Source organism: Tyto alba, unplaced genomic scaffold (genome assembly GCF_018691265.1).
Source record: "Tyto alba isolate M040663 unplaced genomic scaffold, T.alba_DEE_v4.0 Super-Scaffold_22, whole genome shotgun sequence".
NCBI classification, from domain to species: Eukaryota; Metazoa; Chordata; class Aves; order Strigiformes; family Tytonidae; genus Tyto; species Tyto alba.
In genome coordinates this window covers 37,508,967-37,527,898 of record NW_024881296.1, presented here as the reverse complement: position 1 = coordinate 37,527,898, position 18,932 = coordinate 37,508,967, and the positions used below count along the sequence as shown (strand labels likewise).

Sequence of the window (18,932 nt, the reverse complement as noted above, 5' to 3'; positions counted from 1 at the left end):
GAGTGATCAGCCAAAGGTCAGGTCTTCATCTCTCACCCCTGGAGGTAGACAACAGTAATTGAGGCTGAACCAGCGGATCATTCTCCTGATAAAGAGCAGGGCAGACCCTGAATCCCAAAGGGACACCTTCCTCCTAGGCTGGGACAAAATTAACCAGCAAGAGTTTGTGAGTCACAGTCCCAACCTAAGACAAATTTGACCAGGTCCTCGTGGGTCTGGGCTGAGGGAGTCACCAGAGAGCACTATGAGCTCTGACTAGGATGCTGGCCTCCACTCCTATTAATAAAGTAATATGTCTGTGATAACCAGCTGTGCAAGTGAAAGCACTGGGTGAATTCGTAGCTCTCGGAGCCTTCACCCTTCCTGGTGCTGCTGGCTGGGGAGTGTGTGCATCACACAGCGCAACTTCTGCGCTTGGTCACGGTGAATTTCATTTGCTGTCTTGGAGGCGAAAATAGAAAACAATGTGAAAAGAAGCTCAGTCTCTCGATCAATTCATCAAACCGAGATGTCTGTTTGCTATATAAAAGATAATGAGAGAAATTTGGTTTTAACTCCCTTCACTCAGCCCACTCAGGCACTCATCTGTGAAATTACCCAGGGGGAAAAGACATAAGTTGGTGCGAGAACCCTTATTGGCCTTAGCTGTGATGGGCTGTGTGGCATACACTGCAAACAGAATTAGTTTGGAAAACAGAGAGGTTCATCAGACTGCACAGTCCCACTGATTGTAATAAGACAGTGGTGGAACCTGCCTGTCTGGAGAGCATGAAGGGTGTAAGCAGAAATACAGGGCTAAATGAATTCCACCTGATACGTACATTTTGGTCCCTCTTCCTCAGTGCCATTCTGAGCAGATGAGTTCTCTCTAAGGTTTAAAATTTGAATTAATAGACCTGATTTCTTTATTCATTTTTGTCAAACTATGGAGAATTTCTAATGAGGTAGGGGAAAAGATAGTTACTCCATTTCATACCTTATCACTGACAATGATAAGTCTATGACAAGTCTAAATTTTCAGTTAGTCCTATAACAAAAGATTCCTTTTAAAGACTTAAAAAGCACAGTTGTGTTGCCATAGGCCAGGAGCTGGGCTTCATGTTACCTACCAAGAGATTCAGTCTACAGCTGCTGTTGTGAAATACAAATGGAACTGAAGCACCGCAGCTCCAATAGTCTGCTCCTGCAGACTATTTCCAGTTCAATGGACCGAATAAAAGAGAATTTGCATTTTCATAACCATTGTAATAATGGTCATGATCATTATCATGATAGCTGAGTGAAAAACCAAAATTAGCAAATCATTGAGTTTCTTTGTCTGTGTGTGCTTTTCTGCAGACTCACATCTGTCTCGTTTTGTCACTTTGGATATTGTTTTGCCCTAGTGTCAGCGGTAACACGGATGTGGACATCTGTGACAGTCAGAACCACTTGTCTGCAAATTCCTTCTGCAGCAGTCAGTCAGTCAGGGCAGCCTTTCCAAGCTGTGCTACTGCAATTCTTCTATGCCCTGTCTTCCTTCTTTCCCCTCCAAAGTCATGATCTGTGTCCTGAAGAACGACTCCTCTCTCCAGACCCAGGCATGAATTTATTGCCTTCTGAACAGCTTTTCTTTCTTTTTTTCTTCTACTGTTACTGTTTTATCACTATTCAAGATGATGAAATTAGGTGAACTGTTTGCTCCCCATCGAGAAGCTTCTTTTGTACCTACCTTTTCAGGTAGATTACCTTAAAGCATAAGAATTTCAGGTGGAAATAGTAGAAATGTTTTAGCCATAATGAGTCATGGATATAAGAAAAACAAGTTTTGCACAGAGAGATAATAAGAAGTAGAGGATAAGAACTAGTGGGGGAGTAAATTTTGAAAGGTTAAATAGTTCATTCTGGATTTTTAAAAACCTTAAGATTTTGTATGCCTTTATGTTCATCTTCTTTATTTTAGAAATCTTGTGATGCTTGACTTACTCCCGAAATGCATAATTTTTATTCACTTGGAATAAAAATACTGTTTATAAACTAAATTTCAAATGGGTTTTATAAACTTCATCCACAATTGTATGTAGCGCTGTCGTAAGGTATTTTATTTAAAAAACGATAACAACAACAACAAAAAAAAAAAACACCAAAACAAACAAACAAAAAAAAAAAACCAAAAACAACCGCAGATATGTTTGGGCTCTGTTCTTTTTTAATGTGAAAGACTTTGTACATGGATAACAGAAAGTCAGACTGATTTCACCATATATTTTCTGTGGTCAAGTAGACCTTAATGCTGCAGTGGTTTTCTGGCAGGGTTTTGCAGTAGCTGATACTGGAGTGAGGAGCAAGACCCCTGCTCCTGCCGCTAAGCCATCAGATGCCGTTAGCTCTTCTGCTAAGCTCGGCTGGGTGAATACATGCACGTACTGGGTCCCCAAGGAACATCTCTTAGATAAACACCAGAAACATCCACTCAGCCAGAATCAGTGTGGGTTTTGATAGACTGAGCAAATCTTCTTATACATGTTATCTTGTTTCATTTGTATGGGTTTTGCTTTGTATGCTTATCTTCAAATTGACAGGCACCTAAAATGTACTTTTTATACATTGAAAATTAATGGTAGTTTAGGGTAAGATGTTTTCACCACAAGTACTAAATAATGTCTAGAGAAGACATGGTTTTTTACGTATTCCTTATTTTTTGATGTTTATAAATATCATTGTGTGTTGTTGAATACTTTGGGTTGGGAAAGCATTTACAGACACCCAGATGTCTGAGCAAAGCCGCCATGGTGAGATCTGTAGGGCTGATTTATCTATTTGATTTGACCACTCGGTAAGTTTTAGCAGATGCCTTTCATGTCACTGATGAAATGTGAAATGTTATTGTAACTAAGACACTTAGTTTTTCTCTTCAAAGGAGGTCTCTGCCTTCTCCTCAGAGGATGATATCCCTATTTCCCAAATTTATTCTGTAAACCCATCTTTATTCAGTAACCAAGTGTTACTGTCTGTTTTAAATGGCTAAGAGACTGAGGGTCATCTAAAATCATTTTGATTCGCAAAAGAAATTCATAGGCTGAAAATCAGTCCCACAACTAGAGAGTGTTAGGTCATTGATTTAATAACAAAGTCATCTGGTCTCTCAATAAACTACATGATAAACAAGCTTATATACATATGTACCTATACATCTAGTTACAAAATCTGTAGTAAAATTATTTAACGATATAGAAGCATGAATTATTTTTTTGGTTGGTTACTTTAGGGTGTGTGACGCCCATTAGCTAATCCAAGCTAAACAATTTCTGGCTGTGTTATTCTGAACACGTTACCGTTGTCCTGTTTAGCATGGAGGGAATTGGGATTTGGAGAGGTGAACAAACCTGGATATTTAAAAAATATTTTTTCTTAGAGGAAATATGTTTCTGTAGAGAGTGAGACGTAAGTCATAAAAATTAAGCAGAAAATCATTCTCAAGTATCTTTTTAGCCAAAGAGAGGAATTACACATTTCCTGAGAACCTGCAGTTTGGTACTGCAGTTACGAAAAGGGTAGCAATGAAAAATGATCTTCTCTCACCTCATTTCTTAGGAATAGTTCTTTTCACTGGTTTTGAATGTGTCTCTCTTGCTGTCTATTAATAGTGAATCTCAGCAGATGAGGTTTGCCGGTCAAAATAAAAAAAAACTCTAGAACCTACATGTGGACATAGCAGTAGAATGTGCCTGGAAATCTGATCTTCAATAAAATACAAAGATTTCAGCTACAGTCTGAGGAACACAGTACAGTGAACAAACAAATTTTGTATTTGATGAACTAAATCTGCATCCTCCCATCGCACTGCTGGATTCACTGCTGTTTTAATAGGATGAAAGTACGCATTGATTTCAAGGGGCTTTGGGACAATATGACAGAGTATTGACAGAAAACAGAGATTTTTCATGTACTTACAGTATGGTTATTCTTATTAATAATCTTATATTAACCTTACTAACAGCCCTTCTACTTCAGTGCTGCAGAGAGCTGCTACAGAAAACAATTCAACCCTAACTTGTTTCTAAGTAAATAAAGATGGAATTGTTACAGGGCTGTCAGGATCCAGGTCTCTTTGCAGTAGCTGTGCAAAGACAAGTGATTCACAGGCCTTTGTTTAGATTTCCCCCAGCTTCTTCCAAACCCTTTCTCCCAGTCTGGAGAGCTGCCTTGGGGGGGACACTGCCATGGAGGGAATATTATCGAGTGAAAGAGCTCACTGGCAGGAAGCCCCAGCTAGAGGAATGAGAGGTATGGCCAGGAGGAAGGGGATATGGTAGAGCTGGAGCCACAAACTAAAATGAAAGTGAATTGGCTTTGGCTGGGAAGCTCCTAGAGCAAGAAAAAGGGCACATTTAGCTGCTGGAAGCCCCACTGATACCTCACAGCAGGACACAAGGCAATCACAAATCTGGCTGGCACTCTGGTTATACAGTGGAGCAAGCCAGCTGGCTGTCCGGGGTGAGAAATTCAAGCGTAAGGTGGGAAGGAAGGGACAGTGGAAAACTGGGGAACTAGTTCCCAGTTTGGAAAACTAGATGCATTTGGCTCCTGAGTTTTGCTTTAGCGTAGTTGAGCCCACTGCTGCCAACTGGTACCCAAGTTCACATGCAAAGAGGAAATGGGGGGTGGAGGGAAGTGCTGAGAGCAAAACTGAGCTGCAAATGGGGGGGGGGGGGGGGGGGGGGGGAAGTCAACTGGAAAATGCTTTGAAATGACTGACTCAGGTTTGATTGCCACGTGGGGGAGATCTAAGCCTAAACAGTCCTCTCAGAGCTGTGTGACATGGGAGGAATCCTTCAGCAGATGCAGGTTGAGGTTCGACACTGTCTTTGTGGTTGGTGGGACAGCTGGATGATTAAATCAAATCATACTGCCAGATGACATGTGAAGACCTGGTGATATTCCTGGAAAAAAAAGCAATTAACAGCTGATGAAAAGCAGAACTCTTCCTACCCTGTAATCCTTCTAACACACTTTAAACTTTCCCCGTTGTGGTCCTGTCCCTCTAAAACATGCATACTAGCTGTGGGAAACAAAACCACATACATATCACCATGGGTTATACGTCCAAAGCTTTCAAAAATACTGTGGCTTTTGTAAAAAAGCCAAATGCTTCCTTAGGCGGGAAGCTGGACACAGGTTTTATAGGTTTATTAAATGGCAACAACTTAATATCACTACAAAGTTAGCTTAAGTAAAATTTGCTTTCTCCACAGTGAATATTTCTTTAAATATAAAAGGCAGAATTGCTAAAAAGATTCCAAGCTAATATAGTCCAGTCTGTCCACTTTGTGCCGGGCTAAAGTGATCCAGAGGAAACAAACTGGGTATCCATCAAAGCACAGTCAGTTAGGATTAAAATACAGACTTACAGACACCTTTATGTAAAATAGTGAAGTACCTCATGAAGCAGCTAGTAATAGGTTGCAGCTAGTTGTTGGTGTTCAGGTACAGATCCCTGACAGTTGCAGAATATGGGCACTTTTTAAAGTTATGCTGAATACAAATCAGTTCTATATCCCCACCAAAAAGTTGCCTATGAAATTTGTCCTTCATGGCTTCTCAAGCACAGCATGCCAGAAGAAATAACTTGTTGTATAGGATTGAGAGACGAGTCATATGGGTTTAAAGCCGTTTCTGTGTCCCTCATAGCAGGAACCCAGTATCTAAAGCTAATATCCAATGTTCTGTGCTTTTGAAACCCTGCCTTTGCCTTTACCTTTATTTGCAAGGACTAATGTATTGCCAGAAAGGTTATTTGTGTTGTATTTTTAGTCTAGGCACACTCAGTCTGGATATGTCAGATAATTCAGGCTGAACTCTGATCTAGTGGAGTGGTATGCCAAAATATATGTACTTGAGTTTTCTGTTAACTGCCCTCCATACTTACTTTCAAACCTCTTGAGGTCAACCCAGAGCATGTTTCACAGCTGAAGTTCATCCTGTCCAAACTCACATTAAATCTTCTAGCATATGCTTTCTGTTTACAAGCAAGAGAAGCTGCGGGTGGGCTTTTTAAATGCCCTTATTAAAATATATTTTTTTAATGTCTATATGTTTCAAATGCTTATTTAAATGTTTGTTTATTTAATTATATTTTTATATTACCAACAGCATGTTTTACTTCACAGACATACAGTGTAGCTGTAATTAACTTCAGATTTGTCCACTACCTGTCAGACAACTGTAGATGATAGCATCCCACACTGGAGCTAGAGAAACTTGGACTCGGAGAAGTAGTTGGCTTGTCTAAAAGCACAACATCAGCTTTGGTTCTGTGACCAGAATCCAACTTTCCCAAGTCCCACCTGATCAATACTTACTATGCCTGGGCCATGGGAAGGCACCAGCCAGCTGTTGGTTATGGAAGACAGGGGAGCTGATGGGAGCAAGTCAACTTTCAAAGAGACATTCCCATAAAAAGTCAACATCCCAATGATATAGGGTTCCTTCTGTGCAATGTGTGCCAACACAAGGATCTGTGCCCACCCCTGCCTGTGGGTCTTCATGAGCTGAGGATAACCGGTGCTGTGTCTAACAAACTCCTATTTTTGCTTAGTTTTCAGGACTTTACTTGTTGTCATTCTTCACTATCCTGGTTGGGCTGGTGCTCTACTCCTCCACGTCCACCTACGTAGCCCAGGACCCTCGGGTGTACAAGCAGTTTCGAAACCCTTCAGGACCTGTTGTCGACCTGCCAGCCACCAGCCAGCTGGAGCCTTCAGTAACATACACCAGCCTGGGGCAGGAGACAGAAGAGGAGCCTCACGTTAGAGTTGCTTAAACCCAGGGCTGTTGATCACCTACTGATGATTCAGTGGAGCTCGTATATCCATTATCTCTGTATTGTGCATAGAGAAAGGTATTTACCAGGTGCAGTTACACCGGCGAGCTGCAAGGTAGCAAATAAGGAAAGCTCATAAAAATACAAATTAATTGTTCCAGGGTGTTCATTGCAAGGAAATGCCAGTCCCTCGTTTACATTATGAGCAGCATGTTTGCAATATAAACTGCTGGGTACAAATCAGTTAATGTCAACCTACCTGTGAAAGATATAAGCTGAAATTACAAAAAGAAATTCACAGAAGGGTGTTTCAGCACCCATTGAGCGATATTTTGCCTAAGCCACACCAGTTGTGGAAAAGCCACCTTTTTACAGCAAATACACTTGTGCAGTCACTGTTAATTTCTCTCTAAGACCTGTTTGTTTGCACAAAATAGATGGGTTACTCATGGTAGCAACACCCTTACACATTTCTGCTAGCACCTTGGATTTGGTGAAGGAAAGACAAAGAATTCATCAGTGCTATCTGTCTAGTTGCCCTTCCTAGGTAATCTGTTCCATGAATCCAGAGAAGGGACAACTTACAATATCCATCTCTATTCTAGGAATAGGTATAAGGCGAGCATTTTAGCCTTTCTATATTTGCAGAAGTGAAGTACTCAAGCATTGACCTCTCTGTGATCCATGGCAAATTTCCTAGTGGATGAGGTTCTGCATCAGGTGACAGGGAGTTAATTTCTCTGTAGTCGTGACTTAACACAGATTTCTTACTTTTTAAATTTTAATCTGTAAAAAAGAAAAATACATTTTCTAATTTCCTATGTATTGTACCTCTCCGTGGTAAGATGACATTTCGTGTGGATCAGGGCACTCATTTTAGATACTCAGCACATCGAGGGCGCCTTCTGCTGTTCCAGTTTGCTTAGTCTCCTCTGGTTCATTATTCTAACAATAGCTATTTAGAAATTTGTCAGTTTTTCACCAAAACCCACAAATTGTAAAAATCAGGAAGATTAAGCAAGGAATTCATGAGCAGAAAGACTGGACCATCTGCTGGTATTGCTGCAGTAGCGCAAAGACATTCTTACTGGCAGGGTGCAGCCAATTATTTTTCGTTAACTACAAAACGAGCAGAAGAATTCAGCAGTTTTCTTACGTTCCTGAGGACCTGTGAAAACAGGAAGAGTGTGCTCCAAAACTGTACTTCTGCTCCAGGAGCCTTATCAGAATGGGGGAAATCTTAGTCACCACCATGAAAAATCCATCTCTGCCTGTATGTTTGCTCTTCTGAGAGCCCAATAAAAGGAAGTCATTATTTCAACACCCATCATGTGTTTTTAATTTAAAATTAAGGAAGGAAAGATGATCTTATATCTAACAGATAGGAGAGGGATCCAGGAGAGCTTAGTTTTATCCACAGATCTGCCACATGTCTGCGTGATCCCTGGGCGCGACTTACCTTCTGTGTGGCTGAATTTCCCAGTCTGCATATATAGGAATAATGATATTTTACCTACACCCTCACAGAGGTGCTATGGGACCAAGTTATTTTAAAATGCTTCAGGATCTGCCAAAGGAAGGAATTTAGGAAGAACACAATAGTGCTGTAAAAGTGTGTGTACATTCATTGTATTTGAAAATGGAGTTTACGGCAGGGTTGATGAATATTTTGCTTGTGGGCATAGAAGATTAATTTGATTTGAGTGCTATTCTGCTGAAGAAGTCTGTCTCCAGCAAAAATGTAGGGCTTCATGTTTGAAAAATACAACTTACCTATTTCTATTTAAAAAAGAAAAAAAAAAAAAATCAATCTGTACTCTGGAGATTAGAAGTGCCACACAGTTCAACCAAGCAGGATGAATTTCTGCTGAGGTAACATTCATCTTTCGTAGCTCTGTTCTGCTTTAATATAGAAGGGACTTCCCTGAAGCAGACTGGGAGAGGTACGTATGCATAATATACATGAAGTGGCAAATGCCAGAATGCTATTGAACAGGAGAATTATGTTGGATCTTATTCTTGCTGTGGAGGAGAAGAGGTGATTTCTGTCCCACTGCGTTTAGGATGTCTGCCACGATCCTGCTGCAGCTGAGGGAAGTGTCTGCAGTATTGCCAAACCATTCCCCAAAACGGCCCAGAAGCTTTAGTTAAGATGTCTTGGTTTTATACCCATAAGAAATGTATGATTTTTTTCCCTGCCTTCTGTTTATTTAACCTTTTTAGCACTCACATTTCCAAGCTTTTTCTCGTAAACCATTGAGGATTTAAAAAAAAAAAAAAAAAAAAAAAGATTCCCACAGAGAAACAGAAGCTGTATTCTGGGGTTATTAAGGAAAGACTAAATCCTACAGGATTCAAAGAAAAAAAAAAAATAAAAGCCACACAACACAAGAAAGATAAGAAAGATTACCTGATACTTCAGGGTATAGTCTGTGGGGTGGAAGTTCAGATGGGAAGCCCTCAAGCACAGGGGCCAGTAAGCATCCTTGGGTCAGGCCCTGGGAGAGCTTTGACTTGAGGCAGTTTTCATACATTCCCCAGGAGCAGGGGCCCTGGTTCCAGCCACCACGGCTCCCTCAGGTACCCGGCGGCACACTGGCGGGCACCTGTCATCTCAGTCTTTTTTGCTACCTTTTATACCAATTAAATACCTTTCTCTGAACATTAGTCCCCGTGTTGGTCTGAGAACCTTGAGGATTGCGTGCGTGTGTATTTGTTTCATGTTTACAATTCCTTCCTTTTGCATAATTGTTTTGGTTAATTTCATTACTAGTATTTATTTTTAAGCCAAATGTTTGTAGCCCTTCTGCCTCCCCCTCGTCATTTTTCTGACACTAACTTGTAGATGTTTGTTAAGAGTCTTCTCAGAAACAGCTGGGCAGGAGGCATCTCCCAGCCCGGTCACTGGGCTGGGAGTTTCCACTTACAAGGGTTTGCGATCCACAGGTGGCTGAGGGGTGCCATCTGAAGCAATTTTTAGAGGCTGTTTTAAAAGGCTCTGTTGTACGGAAATAAGTTACGGATGTTTCGGTGTGCACCCTGCGCCCGCCACCGTCCCCTGTGTTACTCACACGAGAGGAGTTTGATGTGCAATGCGGGGCTGCTTCACTGTCTGTGTCTCCCGTTAAACAAGGTGGATTCTTGGATTAGCGTCCAGCTGGATGGACCTCAAAGGAAGACAGTAGTATAGCTTTACAAGTAACTGCCTTGACTGAAAAACTGAGGTCTAGTAAAGGAAAACATTACGTCTACCTGCTTGTTTCCTGCAGTTGGAGACCTCAGTACCCACCAGCAAAGGTTCAGCTATCCAACTGGCAGCTACTCTCCGTGTTGCGTAGGACGTCTCTAGCTCTGAATAGCTCCTTGCCTGAACAAACTGAAACGCTGTTACACTGCTGGTCCTGAGCAGCCCTTAGCAAGACTGATGTAATTTTCTGCTACTGGATGAAAACCTTCGCTGGGAGACAGACCTTGTCTTTGTTCCAGCTATAAAGTTTCAAAACACACAACGATAGACCAAGCAATTGAAAATTTTGCACCACTGTGTCATAAGAAGAAGTTTCAATGTATAGTGTAGAGATTGCTAACTTGTGCTATTAACATTTGACAAGCGTGTAGTATCGTTTTCTTTCTTTTTTTAAAAAAAATCATTTAGTATTCCTGAGCTAGCTATAAATACAAATTTTACCCCATGGGTAGGATTTTATTGTTAAATGCCATAATAAAGCACACTAATCTTGACACCGCAGATGGAAACATGAACCAAAACCAAAACCACGAAAACAAAATCCCAACCCCAAATCCTGCATTGAAAAGCTGAACAAACCTTTCTCCATTTTGATATTTGCATGCACCTATATGGACTGGCTGTGGCAATGTAATGCCTGTACAATGTTTTCAAATAAAAAAAAATAAATGCTTTATGAAAGCGGGGTTATTAGTTTCCTTGCCTCTTTCCTTTCTGCTTTCTTAGCCTGAAATGATTTTTCTGAAGTATCAATCTTCACTGCAGGGCATATTTTTTTTGCTGTGCTGAGGAATTCTTTCCCTTGTGAGATGGTTAAGCCACAACTCCTTCCAAGGCCTGGCCCCTGGTGCTGCTCCAGCAGTATAAGGGGTCTCCTGTGTCTTAATCTGCCATTAACCCTCTGTCTTAATCTGCCATTCCCCTGTGGCTAGCTCAGGTATCCTCGTATTTGTTACCCTCATTTGGACACAAAAGCACTCCCCCGCTGCCTTCCAGAAATGGTTAATCAATCTAGAATTAATCTGGGGCAACGCACATGTATGATGTTGAAGGGCTTATCTGGCAGAGGTTACTGAGTGTCTGTAGCTGCCCTGCCAGCCCTCCCTCCCGGCTGCTCTGCCCTGCGCTGCCGCACTACTCCCAGCAGGGTCCTGAAACTGGGAAAGAAAGGATGGAGACAAAAATTTGGCACTGGGAGGAAAAGGAATTTCAGGAACCAGGGAAACTGGGGAAAGGAAGAAACTGAGATTTGGGCTCATTCAAAGTCCACGTGGGAAGAAAGGCAAGGAAGATCCTGAGTGTGTGAGAGAAGAGATTTTGTGAATATGTGTTCATCTCTAGGAGTGCCAGCACCTCGATCTGCCCAGACTTGACAAAGCCAGCAGTGTGGCAACCATGTGCTGGTTTATGTGTGATTTTTCCAGTGTGAATGTTTCCTAAATTATTAAGAGCTCCAGAAACTGAGTTAGTGTGCATGGCTTTATCATGCTAACAGTTGATTTGTACTTTCCTCCAAATCTGCTCAAGAGTCTCTCTGGCATTACAAAAATCTTGTTTTATTGCTTGGCTAGAATACAGTCTGGGTGCTTGAGTCATATGAATAGTAATTGCTTGGAATTACTCTAAAAATAGATCATAAATAGGCATTAATGGATCTTTCTGGGCTTAAATCAGACATGTTTCAACACTGAAGGGCATTCAATCAGCTTAAACCTACCAGTCTCCCTTTGTTATTGTTTATTTAGAACTAGTTCTCCAAAATATTACAAATCCAAAGCTGAATGCTTAACAGCAATATACTATGGCATACAAATAAGGAAGCAATGCTTTTTACAGTCATAAAAGTTGTTAAGTCCGCTCCACAATTTAAGATAAAAACCTTTGCAAAGGGAAACCCCTCTGCTTGTGCAGCCATAGGCTGGTTCCCACAGCAATTGCAAAGCGGTTCCCAAACACCAACAATGCAGCAGTGATGATGACATTGGAGTAAGAACATTGGCCATGTCACCCTCCTCTAATTTGAAGCGCAAGGTCATGCACTGCACTACTTATTAATAAAAATTCCTGCTATATGGAGTATATTCATTCCATAGGGCTGGGATCGCTCTTCAGTGATTAGTCACAGACTGGCTGTGAGCCACCAACGGGAGACAAAAACCCATGAATTGACCCCAAAAATCCAGTTGTAGCCCACAGACGTTATGGTTTGCATTTCAGTTGGTATGTCAGTCTCAGTAAAAGGCCCGTAGTGTTTCTTCAGGCCACGTCGCTGGCTGGGTGGCACGGAGCAGCCTCCACAGCCTTGAAAAACACTACGGGTGCCCCTTGGTCCCAGGGGGTCGCTCTGTGGGGTGCAGGGAGGAACTGCTGCGCTGCCTCGCTCCGGCGTTTCCCTTGGCAAGGAGGAGCCCCTGCTGTCCCTGCTGCTGCACAGCAACCAGGTGGAGGAAGAAAACTTGGCCCAAAGTCTTGAAGCTCGAAGTGAAAAGTCAGCACTCTGTGCAGCCCTTTCTGTTGGAAAAGCACACATTTGCTATTATCTGAAGAATTTTTTTTTTTTTTTCCTTATCCCAGAATTTCCAATTTCTAATTGAAAACAATGCACTGAGTTCCTCTGGTATTCATGAGGTCAGAATTTGCCCCTTTATAGATAGTCTAATGTTGCAAAAGCCCTTCAAGAATACAGATATTGTCAATCCTATATTATATACAAATATTTGTAAATTGACACTAGGTGAAGCTGATTTTACTGGATTTTATTTCTACTTAAATTTTGTTTTATAACCTTGAGCTATATTTCACCTTTTTTGTGACTCCTTGTTATGTACCATGCCCTCAGGCAACTGCCTAGTGTTATCCTAATCTTAATAATGCATTATTAATTCCTTACTGCCAAATACCATATGCTAACTATTGTAACTAACATTATTATATTATCATATCTATAATATTATACTAACTGTTGTTTTTATTTTATTTTGCACGTCTTGATAGCAGCGGACTCATCCAATTTTAACATAACTGCAAAGTTGTCAGTATGGAATGTTTCCCTCCTTCCCATGTGAAACATGTACATGCTTGTCAAGAGCAAAGTATTGGATCTACCATGGATAAATAAAGGACTTTTTTTTTATCTGAGACCTTACCAAAGCAGAGATAGATAATGAACATGTGCTGAGTTGACATGATCACTGAGCATCACTAAGCAATTAGACTACAACGCTAGAGACACTTTGCAGACAGATTAGTGACTCTGATAGTTGCTAGGCTTGGATTTTTATGGGTGCAGAATGCCTGCAAGCCCACAGATCAACATTATGTGAGATCATGTATATTTAACTTCACACTGCCTATAGTAGCCAGCATCACAGAAGCCTGGCTTTTTGCCAGATCCATAACAAACTAGCAATCAGCGTTTGCATATTCTTAACATGACTCCTTGCCTAAGTGAACTTCCTAAGTGAGAAGGGGGAAGGGAACGGATTAATCACAGCAATAATCTGAACAGGCTCATTACATGACTCCCTGTGAGCTTTGGCTTGAATTATCTAATGTAGTTCTTGGCATTAAACAGATTTGCAGATGCTAAATAGGTCACACATATATGCAACCATTGGAATGGATTTCCTAAGTCTTTATGTGCCCATACTTCTTCTGTGAGCCTACACTTTAATTAAAGAGAAAAGAGAGTACCCACAAAACAGGATGACTACTTCATTCTTTTAAAACTGTCACAGTTCAGATCTTCCACCCTTCAGCCCCCGCTCAGCAGGATTCATTTAATAACCAAGTTGCTGAGGACGATTTTCGCTGCGTGACCTGCTTTGACATTGCATCCTCGGAGCACTCCACCTCCTGCGGCAGGGTGGACTGCTACAGTGCAAGCGGGCCACCCTGGTCAGCAAAGCGTTTGAAAACCCCCAAATTTTCGTCTTTATTTCAGTCTTGAGCTTTAATACAACATGCAACAAACGGAAACAGCGTTTTTAAAGGCAAACAGGTAAGTATTGAGAGAAAAGGAGAAGATAGCACCTAGCCCCCTGGTACCTGTGCTCTGTTGCCCTCTTTGTCTGACAATCATTTTTCCCAAGTCCAATCTCCAGATATCCAAGACAACTGCTAAACTCATCTTTTCTGCCCTTTTGCTCTAAGTTAGTTTTACTAGCTTCTGAATCCCTGATCTAAATTAATTCATTCACATCTTCAAGACCCTTAACTGTCCTGCCTTTCCCTCCTAGGCTGCTCCTGTGGTGCGGGTCCTCTGCCTTGGCAGCCCAAGAGACTTTCAGTCACATGAAATTCAGTCCTGAGCCCCACTCACACAGTAAGCGTTCCAGGCAAGAAGGTGTCTGCAAGGCCAGGTCCAAATTCCCTGCAGCCCCCCGTGATGGTGTGGGAGAAGGCTCACAGTCGTGAAAGGTAAAGACACGGCAAGAAGAGAGGGAAGAGAGGGAAGTGGTGACTGTGGGCAGAGAGAGAGCAGGGGGGTGTCTTGGGGTGGAAAAGTTTGTGGAGGAACATGAATTGTGAAGGAAAAAAAGTCTGGGTGCAGAGGGGCTGTGGCTAGAGAGGGGATATTTAGGAAGCTGGACAAGGGTGGGAAAGGGGTTCATCACCCCACCTTTGCTACCCAAATGCTGCAAAATCCGAGGCTCTAGCTGTCCCCTCGATCAGCAGTGGGTGCGGAGCAAGAGTGCTCTGCCCTCACTCCTGCCAGAGGAGCATCAGCCCTTTGCTGCAGGCAGCCACCCGTGATTTCTCTTGATTTTGTAAAGCAACAGGTCTCTTCCACAGTGAGGTGCCATATCTGTTGAGAGGAGGGACTTCTACTCTTACCGCTTCCCACCAACTTCTAATGGCGCTCTGGTCTCGCTGGCCTTCCCATGCAGCGGCATTTTGCTGGGGGGCCTCCCATTTCCACACCTCCCTCTGAAATCACAGTGGAAATAGAAAGGAACTGTGCTTGTAGGTGGCTCCTCCTTAGAAGCTGTATCTTGCAGTGCTTGTGTTGGATGTGTGCATACCTAAAACAAAACATTGCCAAAGCCAACAAACAACCCTTCCCAGATATTCAAGATAGAAGAAAAATTCCTCAAACAAGAACAATAGTGTGGAAAGGAACTTTGTTCTTGTTACCTTGCTTTTTAGGGTTTTTTCCTATCAATGGACCCCACCCTAAAACGGCTTTTAAAAACATGTATCAGTGTACGAGGGAACGTTGCTGCTGTGTTGGGTGTTTGTATTCTGGGGAGGTGTCATCTCTGTGAACATAAGAGATGGTCAGTATGTCTGAGCAGAGGGAAAATAACCCACCCTAGTTTGTTTTTCTCTATTTCACGATGTTGATACTGGCTGTTTTCCGACTGTTCTTCACACAAGCTGAATGGTAATTGGTAAGTGTATTTGAGACGCTGTGAGAGGAGTGCCTGGAGTTTGCCACTGACACTTTAGTCTGATGAGAAATGCCAGGCACTTTCTGTCTGTTATTTCAAAATATTTTGTTTGGAAGAATTTTAAGATTTATAAAATAATTCAACCTTGTTATGTCAACATTTCTGGACAAAAGCAACTCCCAGATCTTATGTTCAGTGTTTCCTCTCCTGCTTGCCTCATACTTGGCTTGCAACAGAGCTGGGAAACAAGGGCATCACTTCTTTCACTGCTCATTCTACAGGAAGAAGAAAAGGTGAGGGGAGAGAAATAAAGGGAGAGAAACTGTTGGGGCTCTGTGGGCCTCTCGTGTGACATTTTTGCCTCTGTAACTGTGGATCATAAAGCAGTAAAGCCACAATTGTTCTGGGCTCTTCATCTCCCTAGGCCTAGTGATGTGCTGGAGTCTTTAATAACAGAGCCTAAGGGGTCCATTTCGATACACAGATTTGATAAAGAGAATAAAGAAAAAAAAAGAGTGAAGCAGCACATGAGTACACACTGAACAGAAGCTTGTAGCCACTAACCAAGAACTGTTTCAATCTGTAGTTGTCACTAACGCTATAAGTGCTGAATTGCTCTTACTGAGGTTTCCACATTTGTACCTGCTTCTCTAATGAATGTGTGGTGTTCTAGGTATTGTATTTAAAAATAGGAGCAACATAATAGATTTTGCATTTAAACAGAAAAGAGAAATGCCACAAATACGCACAGACAGATTATTCTTGAAATGTATTCCTCGAACTGTCAACTGATGTTTCACTTTAAATGGGCTTTCTTATTTTGGATGTCACCCTCCCATCTCCATCCCCTGATGATGCCTTCAGGCACCCATACACATGGAACAACTTATACGGAAACCTGTTTGATGACAGACAGCTGCAAATTTTGACCTTTTCTGGAGGTGCATTGTGCAAATACTGGCTGGGCAGTAGCCAACTCCCTTGCCTTCTGCCCAGCTGCCAAATGTTTCTGAAGCTTCAGGATGGTTCCTACCCAACCCTTGGGAAGATCTTTGTGAATACATATCTGATTCTGCACTTTCTATCCCCATTTAACAGGCAATCACCTTGACATCATCCAGCAACTCTCTCTGGCAATTACATGCTCCCCTGAGATCTAGAAATTTGTCATTCTTCTGCTTTGTCTCTTCTCAGCTTTACAACATATCATCTGAATGTTCTTAACTGTGCCCTCTCCAGCTCTCCTAAGTCTTGGAGAATTTAATTCCTTGGTTGCTTTCTCTCTTCCTTCTGCATCTTATCCATGGGTAAACTTGTTCATATACCGTCTGACAGGTGAATGCTAATGACTCCTGTCCTGATTTTGTGTGAGTGGTGGAACTTTTGGTAACAGGAGAGGGGGCTACAACAGTGGCACCCTGTGAGAAGCTTCTCAAAGCTCACTCAGCAACAAGTCAGACCCACCTCTGCACCAAGGTCGAGCCAATCAGGTGCACCTCTGCAATAATGTATTTAAGAAGGGACCTGGGAGAAGGAGTTGGAGTTAGGAGGAAGAGTTGTGAGATCTACATGAAAGCCAAGGTCAGTGGAGAAATGGAGGAGGAAAGGTGGGGAAGGTGTGCCAGAGCAGACCCCCCTGTATCCTGTGGTGAGATGGCAGGGCAGGCCCCCCCCCCCGCCACCCATGGAGGTCTACAGTGGAACAGATGCTGATATACAGTCTGTGGGGGGCCCCATAGCATCTCAGGTGACTTCACACAAAGACAGCCAGGATCCTGTGAGAAGAAGCAGCTCCCGCTGTTGTAGTTCAGTGCTGGGAGGATTGCAGCATGCGGGGGTGTCCCACAGCAGAGCAGCTCGGGAAGGGCTGCAGCCCGTGGGAGGGACTCCAGTCGGAGGAAGTTGGTGACCCATGACGGAGCAGCTAGGGAAACACTGCGGCCTGTGGGAGGGACTCAAGTTGGAGAAAAGTTGTGGAGGACTGTCCCTGTGAGAGGGGAAACTTGCTGGAGCAAGGGGAAGAAGTTCCAGATGCTCCCCTCACAGAAGATGGAAGAAGCGGCAGCACTGACTACACCCCCCATTCCCTGCCCCTGCGCCACTGGGGGAGGAGGTAGAGATATCGGGAGCAGAGCTGAGCCCGGGAAAGAGGGAGGGGTGGGGGGAAGGTGTTCTCAAGATGTGGCAATGCTTCTCACTGTCCTACTCTGTCTGTTAAGTGTTGTTGTTTTTGTTAGTGTCTGTGTTAAATTTATGTTCTTTTTTTCTTCCCCTAGCAAGTTTGTCTTTTTCCCATGACAGTAATGGGTGATTCATCCCTCCCTGTCCTATCTCAAATCCTGAGCCTTTGCTTATTATCTCCTTCTCAGCTCTCAGGGGCAAAAAGGTGAGTGAGCAGCTGCATGGTGCTCACTTGCCCTTTGAGTTCAAACCACAACTCCTAAATCTTCCTCTAAAGTTCAGATCAGCCTTCTCTGTCCAGACTGAACTGTCAGTTGTTCTCTCTGACATTATTTTGTGAGTGACAGCATGGATTAAGCCTTGCTTAGTCTCTTCCAACCATGGCTGCTCATCTCTATTCTTAGTTACTATGAACTCTGCAGTCCTGAAGACACCTCTCCTTTCAATGGGTGTGCAGTTTTGTCCTAAAGTGATGCTGCTGTTTCTCTTTAAAGGTTGTTATTTGAGCATAGCACTGAAGAGATCAATTCTACTTCTTTTTTGCTTCTGATGCAGATAAGGAGGGGGAAATGTAATTAGCACAAGTGTCTCCAGCAGCAGAGCTTCCTCACTGTTTATCACTGAAGTGGTATGTATTCAACCTGGAATCAGGCAAGCGGATGCTCTTTTGGGATTCTTTTTAAAGGTTCCCATAGTATAAGGAAGCTAGTAATTTCTTTAATTTCAAATAGAAAAATCCTGTAGTATCTGAAATCTTGTAATAAATTAATGTAAAAGAAGTCTGTGTAAGACCTTACAGAAAGGGAAAGAGATACCTTAAATAACAACTGTCACCAGTCACACTCACTGTCTCATGGATTGCACTCATTCACACCCAGGTACATACAAACCATCCAAAGTCAGTAGTGAACAGCACCAAAACTAGGATTTCAGCTTCCAAGTCCTCAACACATCTCTCAGGAGAGAACACTCATTTTTGCACAGACTTGATGTGCCTCAGGACTCAACAGTTACCATGCAATGAGCTTTCACCTCTGAACCTTGTTTATCTCATCTTTCATTAATCTTGGGCACAGTTGCTGCCCATTGACTTTATTTCCTCATTTTGGTTATATTTCTGGCTGTAACTTGACTTCTGGTTGGGTGACAGGGGTGGGAATGGCACACATGATGTAGCCTTGTTGACATCATCCTGTTCACATCTAGATGAGAAGACCTGCATCCTGATCGCAACACATTCCTCCGTGTTCACAACTCTGACTGCTGTCCCCCCATGTACTTGGTTATCTAGTGATACATACTATTGTTT

General features: G+C 42.5%; 1 protein-coding gene across 2 annotated transcripts in view; it reads left to right on the top strand.

Annotated features, from left to right (window-relative positions):
- Nucleotides 1-10,735, top strand: part of SLC35F1 (solute carrier family 35 member F1) — a 250,545-nt gene extending 239,810 nt beyond the window's left edge. For both annotated transcript variants that reach the window (XM_042795882.1, XM_032992853.2), the window contains exon 8: nt 6,578-10,735. In XM_042795882.1, coding sequence (XP_042651816.1) covers nt 6,578-6,802 — 225 coding nt within the window. In that variant the 3' untranslated portion in view covers nt 6,803-10,735. The remainder of the gene's footprint in view (nt 1-6,577) is intronic.
- The last annotated feature ends 8,197 nt before the right edge of the window (nt 10,736-18,932 follow it).